The 16,388-nt window shown below is 40.7% G+C and overlaps 9 protein-coding genes across 9 annotated transcripts; 4 read left to right on the top strand and 5 right to left on the bottom strand.

Annotated features, from left to right (window-relative positions):
• Window positions 1–202: 202 nt before the first annotated feature.
• SAPINGB_P004293 (uncharacterized protein) lies at window positions 203–1,313 on the top strand (the record flags this gene model as incomplete). The annotated part of the gene is made up of 4 exons (XM_031999008.1): window positions 203–457; window positions 654–802; window positions 883–989; window positions 1,177–1,313. The coding sequence occupies 4 exons, from the start codon at window positions 203–205 to the stop codon at window positions 1,311–1,313; spliced, it is 648 nt and encodes a 215-aa protein (XP_031854899.1).
• A 2,046-nt stretch (window positions 1,314–3,359) lies between these two features.
• Window positions 3,360–4,517, bottom strand: SAPINGB_P004294 (uncharacterized protein; the record flags this gene model as incomplete). The annotated part of the gene is made up of 3 exons (XM_031999009.1): window positions 3,360–3,760; window positions 4,197–4,343; window positions 4,481–4,517. 3 exons carry the CDS (start codon window positions 4,515–4,517, stop codon window positions 3,360–3,362), a joined length of 585 nt encoding a protein of 194 aa, XP_031854900.1.
• Window positions 4,518–5,079: 562 nt separating this feature from the next.
• SAPINGB_P004295 (uncharacterized protein) lies at window positions 5,080–5,427 on the top strand (the record flags this gene model as incomplete). The annotated part of the gene is made up of 1 exon (XM_031999010.1): window positions 5,080–5,427. One exon carries the CDS (start codon window positions 5,080–5,082, stop codon window positions 5,425–5,427), a length of 348 nt encoding a protein of 115 aa, XP_031854901.1.
• Window positions 5,428–5,946: 519 nt separating this feature from the next.
• SAPINGB_P004296 (uncharacterized protein) lies at window positions 5,947–7,196 on the bottom strand (the record flags this gene model as incomplete). Its single annotated transcript, XM_031999011.1, has 2 exons — window positions 5,947–6,338; window positions 6,968–7,196. The coding sequence occupies 2 exons, from the start codon at window positions 7,194–7,196 to the stop codon at window positions 5,947–5,949; spliced, it is 621 nt and encodes a 206-aa protein (XP_031854902.1).
• Window positions 7,197–7,420: 224 nt separating this feature from the next.
• On the bottom strand, window positions 7,421–8,081 carry SAPINGB_P004297 (uncharacterized protein; the record flags this gene model as incomplete). The annotated part of the gene is made up of 2 exons (XM_031999012.1): window positions 7,421–7,622; window positions 7,696–8,081. 2 exons carry the CDS (start codon window positions 8,079–8,081, stop codon window positions 7,421–7,423), a joined length of 588 nt encoding a protein of 195 aa, XP_031854903.1.
• Window positions 8,082–8,628: 547 nt separating this feature from the next.
• Window positions 8,629–9,285, bottom strand: SAPINGB_P004298 (uncharacterized protein; the record flags this gene model as incomplete). Its single annotated transcript, XM_031999013.1, has 1 exon — window positions 8,629–9,285. The coding sequence occupies one exon, from the start codon at window positions 9,283–9,285 to the stop codon at window positions 8,629–8,631; it is 657 nt and encodes a 218-aa protein (XP_031854904.1).
• A 49-nt stretch (window positions 9,286–9,334) lies between these two features.
• Window positions 9,335–10,336, bottom strand: SAPINGB_P004299 (uncharacterized protein; the record flags this gene model as incomplete). The annotated part of the gene is made up of 2 exons (XM_031999014.1): window positions 9,335–9,742; window positions 9,845–10,336. 2 exons carry the CDS (start codon window positions 10,334–10,336, stop codon window positions 9,335–9,337), a joined length of 900 nt encoding a protein of 299 aa, XP_031854905.1.
• A 3,061-nt stretch (window positions 10,337–13,397) lies between these two features.
• On the top strand, window positions 13,398–14,435 carry SAPINGB_P004300 (uncharacterized protein; the record flags this gene model as incomplete). Its single annotated transcript, XM_031999015.1, has 3 exons — window positions 13,398–13,457; window positions 13,679–13,801; window positions 14,226–14,435. 3 exons carry the CDS (start codon window positions 13,398–13,400, stop codon window positions 14,433–14,435), a joined length of 393 nt encoding a protein of 130 aa, XP_031854906.1.
• Window positions 14,436–15,768: 1,333 nt separating this feature from the next.
• SAPINGB_P004301 (uncharacterized protein) lies at window positions 15,769–16,002 on the top strand (the record flags this gene model as incomplete). Its single annotated transcript, XM_031999016.1, has 1 exon — window positions 15,769–16,002. The coding sequence occupies one exon, from the start codon at window positions 15,769–15,771 to the stop codon at window positions 16,000–16,002; it is 234 nt and encodes a 77-aa protein (XP_031854907.1).
• Between the last annotated feature and the right edge of the window lie 386 nt (window positions 16,003–16,388).

A 16,388-nucleotide genomic window follows, 5' to 3' on the forward strand; every position in this document is an offset into this window, starting at 1 on the left:
GGCTATCAATAGCAAATGGGTATTTAAAGTTAAGGCAAAGCTGACGGTTCAATTGAACGTTACAAAGCTCGTCTCGTTTTATTGGATTTTCGCAAGTTGAAGGTATTGATTATACTGAAACTTTTGCTCCGCTGTTCGTTACGAGACCTGTGAGGATTGTTCTCTATTGCTGCTCAGTTTGGGTTCCAGGTTCATCATATGGATGTCGAGACTGCATTTCTTTAAAGGTGATCCTAAAGAAGATATTTATATGAGACAACCTAAAGGCTTTGTTGTCAAAGGTCAGGAATCTAAAGTGTGTCATTTGAAGAAGTCTTTATATGGTTTAAAGCAAGCTCCTTTGTGTTGGAATGAGAAGATTCATGGTGCTCTTGTCAAACTTGGGTTTATTCGTAATGAAAGTGACTACGGTGTGTATACCAAAGGATCTGGGCCCACCATGGTTTATTTTCGCACTGTATGTTGATGATTTACTTATTTCTGGCAATTCTTCTGAAGTCATTGCCAAAACCAAGTCTCTTTGTCATCTATGTTTAAGATGAAAGACTTGGGCCCAGTCGACAGTTCCTTGGCATGAGAGTTAAGCAGTCACCTACCATATTACTGTGGATGTTTCGCGTTATATTTTGATATGTTGGAGGAGTTTTATGCAGAATTGTTCAAGTGTCAAGACTCCTTTACCCACTCGTGATCTTTCTGATTTTTCCGAGTCTGACTCTGCTACCGATGCCTCCATGTATCGCAGTATTATTGGTAAGCTGATTTATGCTGCTAATTGTGCTCGTCCTGATCTTGTGTTGCTGTTAGCTTTCTTTGTCGATATATGCAGAGTCCTAGTCTATTCATATGGAAGCTGCTAAGCATACTCTTCGTTATCTTAAGGGTACTGCTGAACTTGGTCTTGAATATCGAGCTCAGAAAGTCTACGCTTGTTGGCTATAGTGATGCCGACTATGCAAGGACAAGCAGGACCGTAAGTCCTTTACTGGGTATGTTTTCATTCTGTCTGGTGGTCCCATTACTTGGGCTTGTCGAAAGCAAGTTAGTCCTGCATCGTCCAGCGTCGAGTCTGAGTACATGTCATTGTCTGATGCGTCTAAGGAATGCTTCTGGATTAATCAGTTGTTGTCCCTTTGCAAGATTCCTGTTCCGCTGCTTCCAGTGACTATGTTTGAGGACAATCAGGATGTATTGCATTGGCTCAGAACCCAGTGTTTCATCGTCGCACCAAGCATATTGATGTTCGATATCATGCTGTGCGTCACTATATTCGCAGTGGAGTGATTCATCTGGAGTATCTTGATACCAAGTGATGTTGGCAGATATGTTCACTAAGAATCTTGGTCTGTGAAGTTTGAGACATTAAGGGGACTACTTGGTATGAAGGCAGTAGGTGATTCTGCGACAAGGGGAGGTGTTGAGCATGCAATGTTGTCGCAGACTAGTGCAGTTGATAATGCACGTGAGTTTGGGTGGGAAACTATGGTTGACAATCTATGTTTATTTTAGTTTTTGCCGCATTAGGTTTAAGCCCTTATGTGACTGTGGTTACCCTCCTTAATTTGTTACAAAGTTGAAGTGTAATTTCAACCCACCAACTTTGGGATTAACCAAATGAAAAATTTTCACCACTGCAAATTTTTCTTTCCCTCAGATATTTAAGGAAGGTTTCTTCCCCAACTTTTATAATTTTTCTTTTCCTTTTTCTTTCTTCTTATATAACTGTTTTATCTTATATATTTCAATATATACTTTTCTTGGATAATATTTTCTATTATTATCATGACTTCCCGTGTCACAGTTCAACAAATTTAAGGATTTTTTTAAAAAAATTTCAAAAATTTCAAAAATTCTAAATTTATTATATGCGGTGAATTAAACATTTAAATTTGCTTATTTAACCAGGTGGTTGTGCTTATTTAACCAGGTGTGTGTGCTTATTTAACCACTGAAAATATTAAATTTACCAGGTGTGTGTGTTAAATAAAAAAAAAAAATGTTTATTAAGCAATTTTTATAGTGGGGGAAAAAATAAATTTACCACGTCTATTTGTTTAGTAAACCACCACTTTACTAGGGGAAAAAGTGCGAAAAATCCCAAAGGTGAAATTTATTATATGCGGTGAATTAAACATTTAAATTTGCTTATTTAACCAGGTGGTTGTGCTTATTTAACCAGGTGTGTGTGCTTATTTGACCACAGAAAATATTAAATTTACCAGGTGGTTGTGCTTATTTAACCAGGTGTGTGTGCTTATTTAACCACTGAAAATATTAAATTTACCAGGTGTGTGTGTTAAATAAAAAAAAAAAATGTTTATTAAGCAATTTTTATAGTGGGGGAAAAAATAAATTTACCACGTCTATTTGTTTAGTAAACCACCACTTTACTAGGGGAAAAAGTGCGAAAAATCCCAAAGGTGTACAGTTTTAATTGGATTTTTAGGCCCTTGTAAAACTTTATTTAATTCGATATGTTTTTCTTTCGGAATCCCTTGCTTTACCAATGATTTTAGAGCTTTTTCATTGTTTTTTAAAATAAAATTAAACTCGTCTGAAGGAACCACCCTAGAAGGTTGGCAACTCGGTATGAAAGTAGCTTTTTTGTCCTTAGAAATTCTCCAATTATACTTTAATTAAAAGTTAGAAACTATATAAACTCAAAAAAAAACACATATATATATTATTCCACTCATAAGTGGAATAATAGTGGTAATTACCATTGTTGTGTGTAAATTTTTATGTTTATATTTATATTATTTATATTTTTTTGTTTTGTTTATATTTTTTTGTTTTGTTTATTAAAAATATAAACAAAAACAATCTTTTTTCATTATTATTAAAAGTAATTTATTTAATTATTTAATTATTTAATTATATATTTATAATATAAACAAATTTGTTTATTTTATTTAAATAAAATCAAGCTTTACATTTAAGAATATATATATATATTTTTTTATTTTTTTTTTTTTTTATTTTTTTATTTTTTATTTTTATTTTTTATTTTTTTTTTTTGAGCCAGCGGGTCTTCCCCTTTTTACCTCTTGTTGGGTTTGTGGTGCCAATGAATTCGAAAGAATTCTCTGGGGTGAAGACTTTTCGAGGAGCCATCCGTAGTCAGATAGGAGCTTAGTGTAACAGTAGCTTGGTTTGTCCTTTGTAGATAGCTCTAAGTCGTTTGTTCTTTTGAAAATTTTCTGTTTTGTCATTTTCCGCAGCATCGGTTGTACTGTGATCACTATAATCCAAATTTGGTGCATCCTCCTGATCTAAAGCCGGCGTTGAATTTTCATATGTTGGTTGCTCTGAGTCCGTGTCCAAGCACTCAGGACTTTGTGGGATTTCATCGCTAGACTCTAGAGAATCATAATCTTGGCCGTTTCTTTTGCCAGTTTTTCAGCTAAAACATCAGGTTTGGGTAATATTTCATCTTCTTCATCAAATGAATCATCGGAAATAATATATGAGGTTGATTTTTTTTTTGGAGAAGGTTCATTTAATGTCTTCTGAAAATTTTCCTTGTCAAGACGAAGAGAAATCATCTCTAAAATCTGGCGGGAAAAAATGAAACTCAAAAGTGACGAGCCCAAAGCTCCATTTAAACTTGTTTTCCGCCGAATTTTTCTTCCAGAATTAGAAATATCTGCTTCTGAAGATAGAGCTGATTGTGGATCATAGGCTAACGCTGCTTCAGTAATCACGGTAATTAGTTGGTAGGGACTCAAAATAATTTTGTCCTTATACAAAATGTAACGATCTTGATCAAGTGAAAATCAAGATTTTTGGGCATTTCTGTTTTAATTGAAAAGTGCTTATGTATTTCAGCATTCATAAAATACGATTTAATCTCAGGAAAAATAAAATAACCCCAAACTCTAAAAGACGTTGAAAATCCGCGTTATTTGTTCTATTGAGCAAGCCGACGGCTTTAATTCTCTGAGATGTCACTGTTGAAAAATGGAAATAGGATATGACATTCACCAATCCTTTCAAAAGAAAAATGGGAGTAGCACCCGCAATATTGTCAAGCTGAAGTAAATGAAGATAAAACTCATGAGGTAAAGGAAAACTCCCATTTCGATCTAAAGATTGTTTAAGCAGGCTACACTCAGAAGAATTTAAACATTGGAAGCTCTGGGAATAAATTAAGTCTGAGAATCCGTAGTCAACCAAGGAAACAAATTTGCACAAACGTTTGTAGCTAGCAAAGAGTTCAATAGAGTTGGAAAAGGTGGATGTCTCGATCAGTTCAGTTATTCCGGGGAAAATAGCACGTAATGATTTAGAACCAAGCTGTTTAATAGAGGATTTTAAGCGAGCATCTACCTCTAATGGATTCCCTAAAATTTTAGAATTCACATGCTTAAAAAGGGCATCAGATAACAGTCGAGAAACTAAAATAGACTGGACTGAATGGGAAAAAACCAAGCAAAAATTTGGACTGAATAAAACAGATCTGGGGACGAATGTGGAATACATCGCCATTTCATCGCTGGTGTCTGTGGAATAGACATTAGGAGTTGGTAAAGGTTGTAATGATGTAACATTGTTCAATTTTTGATAAGCATTTACGACTTGAATTGCGCGTCTGAACTGTACTAACACGTTGAAATGGAGAAGTAGGTTATGGGGAAAAACTTTCTTTATACTGTTATCAATAATTCCAAAAAGCGTCCAACACATATATAAACCAGAGAATTTCAAAGGATAGTAGGATGAGGCTTTGATCTGTGTTGGAATATATGTCATGGTACTATCGTGTATTTCAACATTATCCCATAATATTTTTTTTTCCCAATTACACTCTTTACATTGTTACATTATTCACTAGCAACTACTAGCCCATTACCATTGGAGTTACAATAATTGTTACAATCAAGACTCCCTATTGCTAAAGAAAATTTTTCAAGATGCTCTTTTAAATTTTCTTCATTACAGAAACCTTTCTTGTTTTCTTTCTCTTCTTTTTCTCGCTACTCTAAATTTACGCAAAACTGTTTTTTATTAAATACTCTTTCAGCTTTCAGCTTATCAATCGTATTTACTTATTAACTCTTGCTTTTAGTCTTCTCCGCTATGTCTAATCACGGAAACACTACAGGAGTCAATGAAGGACCCTCATCCTTCGAGTCAGCCAGCACTGGAAGTTCTGTTGCCCACTCAACATCTGAGACCCATTCAAAGAACAACGCCAGCTCTTATGAGACATTCGCCGATCTCCCTGTTCATCGTCAAATTGATCTCGCTGACCGTTCTGGATTTACCGTTAGACAATTAACCATTGCCAACATACCAGTTTGTTCCGAAGGATGTGAAGCTGAATTAAAAGTCTTAGCAGACTTGACAGCTTACATTAGAAACTCAAACTTCAAAGCTAGTCCTCCCCCATCTCAAAAATCTGAATGTTTTGTATTTCTTGGGTAACAAGTGTATCGGTCCCATAAGTAATCTCAAACAAAGGCAAAATTCGTTTCAGCAAATTTTTGTATATTCCAAAATTCTTTTCCAATGCAAGTCTCAAAGAGATTTTATTTGTTTGGTTTGTTTTCGAAGTTGTGGAGCAGAAAAAAGAATAAACTGAAACCTCCAAACAGTTCCTCCAAGAGATATGTAAAAAGCCCCAGTGATTGTAGTTGATAGGAGGTAAAAGAAGAAAGAAGTCAAGTTGTTTGTTGTTTTCATGTTCTTTAAAATTAAATTCAGCAAGTAAGCCAGAAAGGTTTTTGTAGACAAAGTCAACACTTTGCTCCGCAATTAATCCATCAGTTATTTTTGGCTGACAAATTATGCAAAATTGGCCGTATTCTTTATCAAAAACTTCGGTCATTTGAATGAAATGGTTTGAGCTAAGACCACAGTTGTGAAAATAATTATCTAGCAAATATAAAACGTCCGAAGAATCAAAAATACAGTGAGAGTTAGTTGTATCAGGTAAGACAAGGTCTAAATGATGCAACTCAAGGTGATTGTTCTCAGTATATAACGTCTCTGAAATTTCAGAGACTTTTGAGATGGGGGAGGACTAGCTTTGAAGTTTGAGTTTCTAATGTAAGCTGTCAAGTCTGCCAAGACTTTTAATTCAGCTTCACATCCTTCGGAACAAACTGGTATGTTGGCAATGGTTAATTGTCTAACGGTAAATCCAGAACGGTCAGCGAGATCAATTTGACGATGAACAGGGAGATCGGCGAATGTCTCATAAGAGCTGGCGTTGTTCTTTGAATGGGTCTCAGATGTTGAGTGGGCAACAGAACTTCCAGTGCTGGCTGACTCGAAGGATGAGGGTCCTTCATTGACTCCTGTAGTGTTTCCGTGATTAGACATAGCGGAGAAGACTAAAAGCAAGAGTTAATAAGTAAATACGATTGATAAGCTGAAAGCTGAAAGAGTATTTAATAAAAACAGTTTTGCGTAAATTTAGAGTATATATAAGAATTATATAAATGATAAAAATAATAAAATAATAAAATAATAAAAGTTCGCTATCATACCTAAAAGCAAGAGTTAATAAGTAAATACGATTGATAAGCTGAAAGCTGAAGGAGTATTTAATAAAAACAGTTTTGCGTAAATTTAGAGTAGCGAGAAAAAGAAGAGAAAGAAAACAGGAAAGGTTTCTGTAATGAAGAAAATTTAAAAAAGCATCTTGAAAAATTTTCTTTAGCAATAGGGAGTCTTGATTGTAACAATTATTGTAACTCCAATGGTAATGGGCTAGTAGTTGCTAGTGAATAATGTAACAATGTAAAGAGTGTAATTGGGAAAAAAAAATATTATGGGATAATGTTGAAATACACGATAGTACCATGACATATATTCCAACAGCCCCCCTGCAACAACAGCCCGTTATCAAGATTCAATCTCTTGATCTTTGCGTCGTCGAGTCTTCGAAAATGACTGCGGCGTAACGATGGAGGTATTATTTGACGAGACGAGCACTGCATCAAGTCCATTTCCCCTCAACTTGAGGACGGGTACTCATACCCAGAAGATTCCTCAAATATAAAACTGCGGCTTAGCCAGAGCTTTGGTAAAAATGTCGCCACATTATCTGCTGAAGCAACAGCTTCAAGACGGGTATCGCCGGCTTTCGACATGGTCTCTGGTGCCATGTACTTGGTATCAATATGTTTAGTCCGCTCGTGATGTTTGCTGTCCTTTATGAGATCCAGGACACCTTTGTTGTCCTCCATGATGACAGTCGTTGGTTGAGATTCACCGTTCTTCCAAAGATCTCGAAGTAAACTGCCTCACACGTGGCAGAGAAAGCGGCAATCAGCTCAGCCTCAGTTGTGGAAGTTGCTGTCAACTTCTGTTTGGCGACTTCAAGAGAAGGTTGAAGGACCGTGAGAGAATGCAAAGCCTGAGATAGACTTCCTGTCGGGATCGTTTGCCCAATCGGCATCTGACCAGCCTCTCAGAAGCCGCGGAGAGGCCCTGGTACATTTTTGTGATAGACAATTGCCAGGTCCTTGGTGCCTTTGAGGTAGCTCAGAACATGATATGCTCTATCCATATGAATAGCTCTAGGGTCACTCGCATACTGAGCAAGCTTGCCTGTAGCGTAGGCAATGTCCGGACGGGCCGTCTGTGCAGCAAACTGTAGCTTGCCAAGAATGCTGCGATACAGCGATTGGTTAGCTGACGAGCATCGAGGCCCTGTGGGAAATCAAGGCCATGTTTCTTGGCAACGGTATCGACTTAGCTGTTTGATTACTCAATTTGAAAACCTCAATCATGTCAGCAATATAATGTTCCAGATCCAGAGATATTGTCCTGTCGGAGTCCTGGACTCTGATTCCCAAGAATTTGTTAACACCACCTTCATCTTTGATGGCAAAGTAACCAGATAGGCCCTTGAAAAAACGCTCGAATTCTCCCGGTACATTTGACGCCGTTAAGATGTCGTCAACATAAAGACCTATAATACTGAAGTCTTTGCCATTAATCTTGTAAAGAGACAGGGTTCTTTTGGCAGCTTTGTAACCTAGTGCTTCCAACTTGTCAACAAGCTTCTTGTTCCAACACAGAGGGGCTTGCTTCAGTCCATATAAGCTTTTATTCAGCTTCCAGACCATGCCAGGAGGGGTATTATGTGTTGAACTGTGACACGGGAAGTCATGATAATAATAGAAAATATTATCCAAGAAAAGTATATATTGAAATATATAAGATAAAACAGTTATATAAGAAGAAAGAAAAAGGAAAAGAAAAAAATTTTAAAAATTGGGGAAGAAACCTTCCTTAAATATCCGAAGGGAAAGAAAAATTTGCAGTGGTGAAAATTTTCATTTATTTGTCCCAAAGTTGAGTGGGTTTGTATTACACTTCAACTTTGTAACAAATTAAGGAGGGTAACCACAGTCACATAAGGGCTTAAACCTAATGTGGCTGTAACTTAAAATAAACATAGGTTATCAACCATAGTTTCCCACCCAAACTCACGTGCATTATCAACTGCACTAGTCTGCGACAACATTGCATGCTCAACACCTCCCCCTTTTCGCAGAATCACCTACCGCCTTCATACCCGTAGTCCCTCAATGTCTCCCAAAATTCACACGACCAAGATTCTTAGTGAACATATCTGCCAACATCACTTGAGTATCAAGATACCCAGATGAATCACTCCACTGGAATATAGTGACGCACAACATGATAACGAACATCAATATGCTTGGTACGACGATGAAACACTGGGTTCTGAGCCAAAGCAATACATCCCTGATTGTCCTCAAACATAGTCACTGGCAACGGAACAGGAATCTTGCAAAGGGACAACAACTGATTAATCCAGAAGCATTCCTTAGACGCATCAGACAATGACATGTACTCAGACTCGACGCTGGACGATGCAGGACTAACTTGCTTTCGACAAGCCCAAGTAATGGGACCACCAGACAGAATGAAAACATACCCAGTAAATGACTTACGGTCCTGCTTGTCCTGTGCATAGTCGGCATCACTATAACCGACAAGCTTGTAGACTTTCTGAGCTCGATATTCAAGACCAAGTTCAGCAGTACCCTTAAGATAACGAAGAGTATGCTTAGCAGCTTCCATATGAATAGACTTAGGACTCTGCATATATCGACAAAGAAAGCTAACAGCAACAGCAAGATCAGGACGAGCACAATTAGCAGCATAAATCAGCTTACCAATAATACTGCGATACATGGAGGCATCGGTAACAGAGTCAGACTCGGAAAAATCAGAAAGATCACGAGTGGGTAAAGGAGTCTTGACACTTGAACAATTCTGCATACCAAACTCTTCCAACATATCAAAAATATAACGCGAAACATCCACAGTAATATGGTAAGGTGACTGCTTAACTCTCATGCCAAGGAACTGTTTCGACTGGGCCCAAGTCTTTCATCTTAAACATAGATGACAAAGAAGACTTGGTTTTGGCAATGACTTCAGAAGAATTGCCAGAAATAAGTAAATCATCAACATACAGTGCAATAATGACCATGGTAGACCCAGATCCTTTGGTATACACGCCGTAGTCACTTTCATTACGAATAAACCCAAGTTTGACAAGAGCACCATGAATCTTCTCATTCCAACACAAAGGAGCTTGCTTTAAACCATATAAAGACTTCTTCAAATGACACACTTTAGATTCCTGACCTTTGACAACAAAGCCTTTAGGTTTTTCCATAAAAATATCTTCTTTGAGATCACCATTAAGAAATGCAGTCTCGACATCCATATGATGAACCTGGAACCCAAACTGAGCAGCAATAGCAAGAACAACCTCACAGTCTCGTAACGAACAACGGGAGCAAAGTTTCATATAATCACACCTTCAACTTAGCGAAAATCCAATACACACGAGACGAGCTTTGTAACGTTCAATTGAACCGTCAGCTTTGCGCTTAACTTTAAATACCCATTTGCTATTGATAGCCTTGCGACCAGGTGGGAGATCAACCAATTCCCAAGTACCATTGCGTTTAAGAGACGACATTTCAATAACACAGGCTTCAAGCCAAAACTCAGCTTCTTCACTAGACATAGCTTCTTCAAAACTACTAGGATCTGTAAAAACAAGTAAAGCCACATCATCATACTCAAAGCGGAGAGATTTGAGACGACGATAAGAAATACATTCTTCTTCAGCTGGACGTTTTGCAGGTGTTGCAGACACTGGAGATTGTTTCAAAGAATTTTCACAAAGATGTTTAGAAGGAGGTGAAACAATGTCATCAGAACTCGGGCGTTTGGCAGGAGTTATAGAAGGTAAACGAACAGCAACAACACGAGATCGAGATTTAGGCAAAACAGCTTGAGTATCATCCTTAGTGACTGTTGGAATATATGTCATGGTACTATCGTGTATTTCAACATTATCCCATAATATTTTTTTTTTCCCAATTACACTCTCTACATTGTTACATTATTCACTAGCAACTACTAGCCCATTACCATTGGAGTTAATAATTGTTACAAGCAAGACTCCCTATTCAAAGAAAATTTTCAAGATGCTCTTTTAAATTTTCTTCATTACAGAAACCTTTCTTGTTTTCTTCTTCTTTTCTCGCTACTCTAAATTTACGCAAACTGTTTTATTAAATACTCTTTCAGCTTTCAGCTTATCAATCGTATTTACTTATTAACTTTGCTTTTAGGTATGATAGCGAACTTTATTATTTTATTATTTTATTATTTTTTATCATTTATATAATTCTTATATATACTCTAAATTTACGCAAACTGTTTTATTAAATACTCTTTCAGCTTTCAGCTTATCAATCGTATTTACTTATTAACTCTTGCTTTTAGTCTTCCCCCTATGTCTAATCACGGAAACACTACAGGAGTCAATGAAGGACCCCCATCCTTCGAGTCAGCCAGCACTGGAAGTTCTGTTGCCCACTCAACATCTGAGACCCATTCAAAGAACAACGCCAGCTCTTATGAGACATTCGCCGATCTCCTGTTCATCGTCAAATTGATCTCGCTGACCGTTCGGGATTTACCGTTAGACAATTAACCATTGCCAACATACCAGTTTGTTCCGAAGGATGTGAAGTTAAATTTAAAAAGTCTTAGCAGACTTGACAGCACATTAGAAACTCAAACTTCAAAGCTAGTCCTCCATCTCGGTTATGAGCTCCTTTGACGCTCCTCAAGCGCCAAATTTCAAACAATTTCTACAAAAGTGAATTGGATTTTGGATATACGGTCTTATTGGGCAAATTAACAGCTGCGGCCGGAGTTTTGGAACAACTATATCTATAAGCCAATTGTTGGCCATACTGCCCTTCAGCTTGGTTACGGTATCAGGTTGAGAGGCCCTGATGAACTATTTCAAGGTTTACATTTTAAAACCACGCCTGCAGCTAACCTGGCTGCAGCTGAACAGGCGGTGGACACGTCGCCGAGTTTCTAAAACTCCACCTATGGATTCGGCGTCTGTGCGGAAGAAGCCATGGGCCATTTGAACCTGGAAAGAATGGCTAGATCCTGAAATTTAGAGCCCGCTGACCTGGGGCGAGTGCTCTATTTACCAACGTCTTAATCATATTGGTTTGCGCATATCCCAGCCCTGAGCTTAACATTGTATTTGCGATGACGCAAGCTATCTCAGTAGGAGTTCCAGGTCCTAGTTATTTCGCCGGGCTTACCAGCAGTGAAATTAAACCAAAAAATACAAGCTACTGTTACTGAAGCTTCCAAGGGGCCTCTGTAGTGGAGCAATATTTTTTAACAACCCGGATGGCACCTTCACCGTGATCTATTAGCAGTGCTGAATAACAACAAGGTTTCAGCAGCTGCTGCGAAGATCCTCAGAGTCATCTGGGGATTACCAAGTTTGTCGACATTTCAAGTCAAGATCTGAGGATGGACCCCCGTGATTCAGTTGAAATCCAGCGCTAGTTGAAGCAATTTCTGCAGCCTTCGTAAAAGGTCGAAGAATTATTGACGGTTAAAAAATGGTGCAAAGCAGGAACCCAAGCAAGAACCCAAGCAGGAATCCAAGCGGGAAAACTTCGAAGAAGCTCCAGGGATACCAAGCAAGGAAAAGGGAAGCAGGTCCAAGGGCCCGGTGGCAACAAGAGGCGCAACAATGAAGACAAGCAACCCAAAAAGTCGAACTCTGATGGTCAAACAGAGTTGCTGCCTTGAAAGCTACCGAATATCTTGAGGTGGCTCGCGACGATGTTGAAACTCTTTGCCTGTGCTCGGCTATCCAAGACGTATTTGATAATGACGGCGGAAGCAGTGATTATTCGCCAGTTGCTTTTCTTCCACCTGCCAAACCAAATCGCCTCTGTGGGTGAAACAAATCTTCCAAATGTTCTGATTCTGAAATGCTACTGGTCACCTTATCTCAGACAACAGCTACTTTGTGTCGTATGAAAAATACAGCACCCAAACTATCAGCCCCTATGGGGCCGACATCGTGTTAGAAGGGAAGGTAAAATTCTGTTGTATTAAAGGTTTTGACGGTGGACCAATATTTCCATATTGCTGACGCACTTTATTTTCCGCTGGTCTAGCATTTGTTTTCTGATTCTGTCGGGCCCACGCACGATGTTTCTTTTCATACGGCCCCAAAGGGGGGATTGTCTGGCCTTTTTTGGTGAGGAAAGGTTGGTGGGGTTGGTGGTGCCAAAGATCCAAGTCTCACTTTGTAACATTGTTCCGGTAAAGTTTATTTTGGGAATATCGTACCTCCAACTGGATCTTTCAAGTTCTCAGAAATTCAATTGACTGGGATCAGATTTGCAGACAAGGACCAGAAGCGAGGAAGGTTGATAAATCAGCTTCGCGGTTGGAAAGGACACCTGTCCTTCACAGTCTCTCAAATTTATTGCAAAGGAGGCCGTGTTGAATTCGCAGGACTGACTGTCATGTTCGTTTTGCTCATTGCTCTTGATTTCGGTGAACATTTAGCCGCTTGCTGATCCTCCCTTTGAGGTGACCAAGCGGACGAAGAATTGATCAAGGACTGTTCATATGTGGCACGTCAAGAAGCATTAAGAGGTTCACTTCTCCGGATAAGCTATAGCTTCGGGAATCCACGGCCCGTTAGCCCAGATTCAGCTGATCCGTCGGTCCCATAGGCCCCGCCCTTCAGGGCCAGGTACATGCTGAATATCATTGATGCATTTTCTGGTTACATCTATGTTTTTGCTCTGGAATCAAGGATGAAGCCCGGGGAAACTTATCCAGTTCTTTAAGCAGTTTGTGCCGGCTGCTCGCCGTGCTGTTGACGGCAAGGCCACCAAGCTTATTACGAACAATGGTGGTGAATTTATCCGGCACACTGGAAAATTTTTAGCAGACTGGGGCGTCATTCATTTTAACCGTCCTGATGAACACCAACAAAATGGGAAAATTGAGCGTGCCCCCGCACGCGTGAGATATCTATAGAGCCGATGCAGCCGACACTCTGGGCCAATATCTACTGGGACTCTGCCTGGCTCTACGCTGTGCAGGTATATAATTTCTCCATAGTTAATAAAGCCGGTATCTCACCTTATGAAGCCTTTACGGGCAGAAACCACCTATAGCACTAGTGACACATTTGGCTGCCTAGTTTTTGCATAAATCGGGAGTCTCAGAAACTCAAGGGACCCTTCAGCCCGGGGCGACCCTTCCCTTTTTCTGTATTTGGTCCGACCCGTTAAATCCTAAGAATTTTTTTATGCATTACGAGGAACAAGCGCATTCGGCGCTGTGTACACGGCAACTTTCGGACCATTCTTGCCTGGCGTTAAATTTTGGCGAAAAGCCAATTCACGAGGGTGACATCTCATTGACTACAGTGAGGTTGGAAATCGTACCTGACTACAGTGATCTTCCACTGATGAATCAGAAAGTGAAGATGAATCTGACTCGACGACTACTCTCCCACTTCACCTCTGGGTGGGGGTGGTGGTAACTTGGCGGGACTTATGGGCTCTGGGGGAAGGGCCAAGATCCAGCAGTTTGGGAGGACCAGGATTCTACTTCTACACCACCGACCCCTATAACTGAAAACTTTTCAACCGTTGGAAGATGATGATGTGGAGCTGTGCAGATGAACCAATTATGTTGGTGACGACAAAGATACACTTCAGTCTGAGGACCATATATTGCTCGAAGATTCTGCTGTTGATGATGTGATTTGAGATCGGTGAACTCCAACGTAGCTGGTCGCCCGGTTCCGAAGATATAACGAAGTTTTTTCTCACGAAAATTCATTTTCTGAACATATGGTAAAGCTCCAGAAAGCCTTTGCTCCAGGAACTCAGTCGCCCTCAGTTGGCTCATCAAACAAGTCCGGACTTTTCCCCAAACAACTACATTTGGATGAGGATAAAGGTGGATCGGCTGTCGGGAACGCGGGAACTTCCCCGCGAGGTTCAGCTGTTGAAACCGCTAGCCAATCTGGTGATGACAATCAGGATGCGGTTGACTCCAGAAACCAATGATGAAGACATGGATGGGCCCTGGAACATATACTGGGTTGACGAATTGGAAGACTCATCAGATTCTGAATTTCGTCTAGCGACGTTGTCAGGGATTCTCTACTGTTGGAGGAAGCTCCTGCGAGAATGTGGGCCCGCAAGGTTTAGGTGACACTCGGTACGCACAAGCACAAATAATCCCGCCAGCAATCAACTGGTTTTGGCGGCGGCGGAACTGTACGGGCCACCACCGATTAGAGAAACTACGACGTCTGAAATCGGTTCAGAATGGCTGAGGGGCGGTAGTGGGAAGAGGCATCTAAATTTAGCGAGATTAAAATCTGCGTGGAACGTGCTGGTCAGCCGAAAATCGTCGTTTACTGCCGGTAGGCGAGCCAAGTGGCTGGCTCCTCAGGTATACGGCAGGAGCTCTGATACCCCAGCGCCCTCCTCGGGAGAGGCTGTTGCTGGAGCTTGGTTCTGGATACTGTATACTCCCGTGGGAAGTGGCGTGAACGGGAGAGCACTGCTGAGAATGATGCCCACGCTACCGCCTGCACCATCTACCAGAGGCTCCTGCTGAGTATGGGCGAGCAGGGATGCTAAAGCTTTGGGGACAATAAGCGACGTGCGGCACAGCCCGTGCAACAAAATCGACATATGCCACTTCCGGCTCCACCCTTTGAGACGGTTTTGTGGCAGCTCTCCTCCGTCTTTCTGAACATGATTCGCAAACTGCTGGGCAAGTAGTTGTTCGACAAACAATTTAAAACTCAGCCGGCAGAAGCCCAACAGCCCTCTTGCTAATACTGGAAGAATTACTAGGTCTGCTGGGTACTGCGGGTGCTGCGGGTGCCTGCGGTGCTGCGAAAGTGCCCGCTCCGTCGTCCAGACACCGTCATCGAGAAACCGACACAGTTGTTGTTAACAAAAGATTGCTGATTTGATTGAGCAAAATGGCTATTATGTTCCTAACAGGCACTTCAGGGGCTGGGCGAAAGAAATTCTTCATTAATTTTAAATCGCACAAATTTAATTACCGCCTACTGATAACCTTCCACTAGTAAATGGCGCGGCTTTGAAAAATAAAATTTTCCACCACTAAATACCGAATTTTCTTCGGCTACTAATTTATTACAGAAATATCCCAGAAATTGACTTCGCTCTTCACCAAGATTGAAAATGAAGCCACGAATGATTCTCCACAACAACTTCTACTCCGCTTCTTTGTCCTCGGAATCATCTGCACATTCGGTGCCAGTGGTTACTTCGCCAACCTCCTCGCTGTGACGTTCCACATTAGAAAGCCTTTTTTCTCGTCGTGATCATCAAACCACTCCTCCCTCGTCCGAATCGCATGCTGTCAATAGCACAACGCAATATCTACGCAGCCCCTGAAGCCATCTCAAGAATCGACTTAGGAGCTTTTAAGAAATCTGCGAAAAGAAATCGCTCTGCAAGCCCAACCACTACAGCATCGGGCTTACTTTGGGGCCTCGCTCCTCTGATCGGCACAGTGATAACTGAAACTCTCCGAACTCTGAGTCAGCTTTGGACTGGACCGGTCATGCACATGGTTGCCACCTCGTGACGTTCAACACGAGAGCCCACACGGCCACCTCCAGGGTACACCGGGTCTTAGATTCAACCCCCCCCCGGGTGCAGTTCCCTTTTTCACACTCACTGGCAACAACAATGTCCCCACTATCAACATCAGTGGATGAAGACTCAGTCGTTAGCACTGACTGCCGTCCCACTCTCCCGCCTCCACACCCGAAATTGAAGTTGAGGTTTCAAGCGATGAAATCTTAACCGCAGCACCCTACAATTCGACTCCAGGGCTCATCAGAACACTTAGCTGACGGCATTGATTTCTTTTCATGAACCTTTGTTTCTCGCCCGCTGATGATGAAATTATTTTGTTGATGAATCGGCAAGCCCATCAGGAGATCCGTCTGCCGGGCTGCCGACGATGTC

The sequence above is a fragment of the Magnusiomyces paraingens genome (genome assembly GCF_902498895.1).
Source record: "Magnusiomyces paraingens strain CBS 517.90 genome assembly, contig: contig3, whole genome shotgun sequence".
NCBI classification, from domain to species: Eukaryota; Fungi; Ascomycota; class Dipodascomycetes; order Dipodascales; family Dipodascaceae; genus Magnusiomyces; species Magnusiomyces paraingens.